The 6,265-nt window shown below is 22.9% G+C and overlaps 1 protein-coding gene across 1 annotated transcript; it reads left to right on the top strand.

Annotated features, from left to right (window-relative positions):
• LOC108547551 (chitinase-3-like protein 2) lies at window positions 1-3,152 on the top strand. The gene is made up of 6 exons (XM_017900129.1): window positions 1-125; window positions 1,196-1,453; window positions 1,591-1,872; window positions 1,946-2,182; window positions 2,420-2,843; window positions 3,009-3,152. The coding sequence occupies exons 1-6, from the start codon at window positions 67-69 to the stop codon at window positions 3,150-3,152; spliced, it is 1,404 nt and encodes a 467-aa protein (XP_017755618.1). The 5' UTR covers window positions 1-66.
• Window positions 3,153-6,265: the final 3,113 nt, after the last annotated feature.

The following is a 6,265-nucleotide window of genomic DNA, read 5'->3' as shown; positions in this document are numbered from 1 at the left end:
GTGGTGTAAGCCTTTCTCAAAGGCTAGCGTCCTCAAGCGTCAATCTTGACGAACATTATACGCTCAATGGTTAACCAAATTCCAGTGCCACAGGCCAAGTATGAATTGTTAAAAGACGTTCGACCGTGAGTTGCCTTTTTTTATTCTTAATTTCTTTTTGAATATATCTATACTACATCTGCAAATATATAAATTTCATAATTATAATATTTAATATGATTCTATAGAAATAACTTGATTTTTATTTACATATCATATAATAAATCTAATCGATAATTTATCGATAAAAGATTTACATTTATAAATTGGTATTAAAATTTTGTATCTTATTATTACATAGGTATCAGAAATGAATCGTTTTAAATATAATTATTACTTTTTTTTATTATTAATCATATTTTTCAAATGCACAGTTAGAATCTACTTTATTATATTATAGACTGTCATCATTTATAATATTACTCGAAGGAGTATATGTATATACCAAAAAAATAAATTAAATAAATATAGATAAATACCTAAAACATATACCTATAGTCGATAATAATATATACAGAATAATAAAGTTTACATTAATAAATTTTTTATCTCTTAGGCAATATATAATAGTTATCAATATATAATTTTCAAAAGTTATTGTAATATATTCTACCCAAATAACTAGTAAATGTATTTCTTCACAACTGTCATTTATATCATTTATTATTTCTATTCTTTTATCTTAAAACAAAAACATATGTTACATCATATATTAATAGTATACTTATAGTTAAATATAAATCTTGCTTATTATTGTTAAATGCTGTAATTGTACTTGGTTTTATATCAATACTATTAATTATCATGTAGTATATGAGTATTAAATTTGTAATACCCATTTTTATATCTTTCTTTTTGTGTATTAAGTTATATCTATGAACATATAAGTATATGTCAAAAGTTACAGGTGTGGTTATTGATTATTCTATATATACTGTGATACAAAACGCTTTCATAGATTAAACTAAGTATAAATGTACATAAAATAAAGTGCATATTCATGTTTTATATAACTTCAATTATAAAAAATTATATATTTTTCAAGCTAAAATAAAACTTAATTAAATTTATTACATATATTTTTATATCATATGAAGTATAATCATATCAGTAATTCAGATCTAAAAGTTTATATGAACTTTGATTATGTTTTTAGACCTTGTTGGATAACACGAGTTCTGTGCTTGGTATTAGTATTTTTTGCAATTGGAGGTCTTTTTGTAATACGTTCGTGGATAGTATATCTTGTCATTACTGTTCCTAAATTTGATACAATAAGACTACTTAACGATGCCAAGACTGCTACGTGGTTACGTAGGGCTTGGATGTACGCCGAGTCGACGAAGGAGAACCAGAATGCGGACCGGAACAACAGCATCGGTGCGCCGCAGCAGTTCTACACCAATTCCTCAGGGTAATTACTTACTAATAATTTGTTTTATAATGTATTCTTCAAGAAAAAGTTGATAACTATTATCATTATTGTTGGTAATTTTAAATATTAAAAGATAACAGTGAAGGTATAAAAAAAAATGTTTTTCTTTTTCATAGGCAGATCATTGTCTGTTATTACACCATACCGGGCGACCTGAACACGCTCTGGGAGCTCAGTCCGTCGCACATTGACCCTAATCTTTGTACGCATATTATCATGGGTTTTGCGGGCGTGGTGAATTGTAGTCTCGATTTGGGTAGCAATTCATCTGTTTACAAGGAAGTTATTGCCTTGAAAAAGCTGCAACCTGAATTAAGGGTCATGATCAGTGTTGGTGGAAGTAATGAGCTCCATTTAGGTTTCTCAGAAATGGTAAAAAATCATGCAAATAGAAAAAGGTAATTTCCATTATTTTTTATTTTAAGTGTTTGTATATAAAATGTATTGAAAATACTAAATCCTTTTTCATAGATTTATAAAATCGGTTTTAAATGTGACAAAGACATTTGGTTTTGATGGACTAGACTTAGATTGGGAATTTCCTGCATGGCTTGGTGCTGATGAACGAGAAAAAATTCGTTTCTTACAATTATTAGAGGAATTGCGGAGAGAATTTTATCGCGCTAAAGAAACATTGATTCTTTCTGTTGCAGTAGCTGCCCCACAAGCCATTGTTGATCAAAGCTACATAGTTTTAGAAATGGCAAAGTAAATAAATGATACATAAAGTATTTTCTACAACATTAGATAATTATAATAGTCTAATAATAACGAATACTTAATTAATTGTTGTTATAAATATCAAAATATTTTAATAATTAAGTCATTTTAACTCAAAAAATATTTTAAATTTTTTTACTAACAATAAAATATTTACTATTTTAAATTACTATTAAAAAATACTATGTTTCTATAAATATTTATACACAATTTTGTATTGTTTAGGTATGTGGATTTTGTGAATTTAATGTCATATGACTACCATTTTTATGTATGGTACTATCCAATTACTGGGCTCAATGCACCACTTTTCTCACATATTACTGAATCTGGCTATCTTTCTACTTTAAATGTTAATTTTTCGGCTCATTACTGGCTTTTAAAGGGAATGCCAAGAGAAAAGATAATTGTTGGGATTCCTACTTATGGCCACACTTACAAACTAGATAATTCGCAAAATCACGATATATTCGCACCAGCAAATGGTTTTGGAAAATTAGGTTTCATGGGTTTTGTTTCTTATCCAATAATTTGTAAATTCCTTCAACATGGTGCAAAAACTGTTTTTGAACACAAAAGCAAAGTTCCGTATGCTTACAAAGACAAAGAATGGATTTCTTATGATGATATTACAAGTGTTTATTATAAGGTATTTACATATTTTTGCTTTCATAAATTAAATTTTAATATTTCTGTAATTAATATATGTTGCAAATTTTTATAAAATTAGTAAAATTTTAAAAATATTTTTATAAAATTAGATTTATGCAAAGATCAAAAACATTGTAATAAGTTATTATGTACTATGTTTTAGGCTAAATGGATTCGTGCAAATAATTTTGGAGGTGCAATGATATTATCTTTAAATGTTGATGATTGGAATAATACATGTAAATTCAATGAAAGCTTTCCTTTAACTCGTACTGTTACCAAGATCCTCAGGTATCAAGAAGATTAATGCATTGTATGAACAAAATTTTTTTTATTTACATTCCTTTTATGTAATTTACATTTCAAATAGAAATATTGCATTCCTGAATAAGTATTCAATGAATTGTTATTATTAGTTTTTAATTAAAATGTTTAATTACAAAGTTTCTTTCTTTTATACAGTAAGTACTAAAATTCATTACATTCCCAAATTAGTATTTGATTTTATAAAAATATAAAAAATAATATAAGATGAGTCAACTATAAGTTTGTACATGCAATTATTTATTTTTTCAAAAAGGCTTATATCATTTTTACATGAAAATATGTTAATTACATTTGCACTCATTTGCTTGTAATAAAGTATAGCTATAATTTTAATTTAAAGCTATTAAAATAAATTTAAATGTATTTTTTATTTCTTATTATTAAAACACGACGTAATTTCTTTATAGATATATAAAAAGGAATCAAAGATAAATAATTACAAGTTTATTAGCAATACTAATTATATGTGAATCATAATTTCTTAAACATACTAGTCATTCATTCAATTTAACATGCTATAACATTATTTGATAATAATGCATTTATTACTTCAAATATTCGATTAATTTTTTGGGTACAATTATAAATTAATTCAATGAATTAAATCATAATTAATATTAAGAATGAAAATGTGCTTTCCCACATAGTCTTGTACAAATTGTTATCAAATGAATATTATTAATTATAGTTAATAATAATTATTTTCTAATGTATTCATTTATTTTTTTCAATTTACTTATATTTGTTTAATATATAATTTAGAATTGATATGTAATTTAATTTAATTTATATATATATATAGAGTTTATAAATATCAACTCTAAAAAGTTATATTAAAAGTAAAAAGTAGTAAAGATAGAACAAAAGAAATTAAATCTTAAATGATGTTTACCAAAGCAATTAAGAAGAATAATGTTAAATAAAACAATATATTATGAATTATTTTAATAAAAATAATTTTTAGTTAATTTCGAAAGAATTTCGAGGATTAATAATATCCGAATACTTGAACATTTTTTAATTATTTAAAATTTTTAAGTTAATGATATACAAACATAATAGAAAACAAATCATTCAACGTTACTACCTCGAATAAATTTTTAATTGTTTTAATTATTAAACAATTTTATAATTTAAAAATCAAATCTTTTTCTAATAAGCAATAATTCTTGCATAGTAACATCTAGTTAATATCTTCAATAATTTCTTGTTACCTTTCTTTCATCAAAGCTTTTATTAAAACACATATATTAACCAAAAAAGTGGTCTTAAATAGTCACAGTGTTATTTATCATAAATTTATTTCAAATACATATCTTTTTAGTGTTGATTTCAGGAAAATTTTCTTCAAAAAGTTAAAAATAAATATTTCAAAAATATTCAAGTGGGTTAACATTCTGATATTGTGAAACATATTGTAATTTTCTTTATATAATTATTTATTCCTATCTTTATAATAAATGTGATATATACTCTTATGAAAAGTCTATTTTAATGGAAGTTACTAAAGAAATTGATTTACATTTATAAACTTCCGAATAAAAGAGTGCAATATGAAATATACAATTAATTATACTTTAAATTTATTAGATATAATTTCTCTTTTATAGAAATATATTATGATAGTTAATATTAATTAAATGAAATTTAATTTCAAAATAGTTTATTATATAAATACAATATATTTTTATTGTTTTGTAATATTATTTTAAATATTGCTAAATAATTTTGAGGAATAAGAAATTTTCAGTAATATTCTAAGGTTCAGATTAAAATATTTAATATTCGAAATAATTTAGAAAAATAATATGAAATTATACTTTTTAGTTATTTTTGTTTTCTTTAAATATTTTAAAGTTCGTTTTTAATCACATAATGGAACTATTAAAATGTGCCATATTATCATAAACTCAAAAAATAGATTTGCATAAAGTTGAAAACGTATTTGTTGCAACCAAATTAATAAACCTGATTTCAATAAAGTTGTTTACTATATTGAAAACAAAAACCTTCGCATTGTTTACATAATATTATTAAAAGATATATCGTTAAAAATTGTTGCAATAAAACTAAGAAAAATAAAGCAAAAAATAATTAGTTTGCTTTACACAAAATTAAACAAATCTAATGAAATATAGAAACAAAGATACAATGTGTGACCTCATTTAAAAAAAAATAGGATGAATTTATTAACGAGTAAAATGTATTACGAGAAGAAAAGAAAAAAATATTCTCAATGCATCATAAATGACATTTTCTTAGTTTTACTGTGACAAAGATAAAAAATTCTATGAGATAGTTTTAATTATCAGAACTTCATTGATGTTTAAATAGTCAAGAAATACATGTAATTTTTTGATGTCATCTGCTGTATATGTATATGTATATCTATGTATATGTAATGAAAAGCTTAATAAACAACTACCATTGAATTATTTTAATTCTCCTTGCACTGTACAATAAAGATTTTAATAAATTTTTCAAAGTATATTATTATTATTATTATTATTATTAATATTATTATTATTAATATTATTATTATTATTATTATTATAAAATGTTATTTAAACGAAATCATATATTACGAAAAGAATAATCATAAAACAATATGAAGATTTGTGAATATAAAACTATAAAAAACTGTTTTTATAATTACTTGTATAAAATAATTATTGATACTTGCGATAAAAACGATAAAATTCGTTTTCGAGGGTAAATTTCTCGATCGACAATCTATCCCACTGTGCACCAATTTATTTCATTATTCTGCAATGCTCATACTGGAAATATTGTTGCTGATGTCTTCGTATTATTATATTTCCTCAGCATCCGAATTTTGATATCAATATACAGTTTATGTTGCAGTTATAATTAATTTATAAGTTAATACATTAAATGTAACTAAATTTGCTAACATATATGATTGAAAATCGTCGATTTTTCAAAACTATTAACATTTTATATCAATCAGATGAGTATTAATGTAGTTTTCCCAATTACATTTAAAACACATTAACACTTTGTGTTAAGATTTTTTTTACATCTCTTAGATGTATCATATATTTTAACATTTTATATACATATATATATATA

The sequence above is a fragment of the Eufriesea mexicana genome, unplaced genomic scaffold (genome assembly GCF_001483705.2).
Source record: "Eufriesea mexicana isolate 0111107269 unplaced genomic scaffold, ASM148370v2 scaffold1121, whole genome shotgun sequence".
Taxonomy (NCBI): domain Eukaryota; kingdom Metazoa; phylum Arthropoda; class Insecta; order Hymenoptera; family Apidae; genus Eufriesea; species Eufriesea mexicana.
Note: the sequence above shows the minus strand (reverse complement) of the source record. Positions and strands in the feature narration are given on the sequence as shown.

Excerpts from the sequence above, each read along its gene's own strand:
- LOC108547551 (XM_017900129.1), top strand. The coding sequence starts at position 67 with ATGGTTAACCAAATTCCAGTGCCACAGGCCAAGTATGAATTGTTAAAA. Across the intron at positions 126-1,195 it reads TTGTTAAAAGACGTTCGACC|ACCTTGTTGGATAACACGAG; the intron begins GTGAGTTGCCTT and ends TTATGTTTTTAG. Across the intron at positions 1,873-1,945 it reads AATCATGCAAATAGAAAAAG|ATTTATAAAATCGGTTTTAA; the intron begins GTAATTTCCATT and ends CCTTTTTCATAG.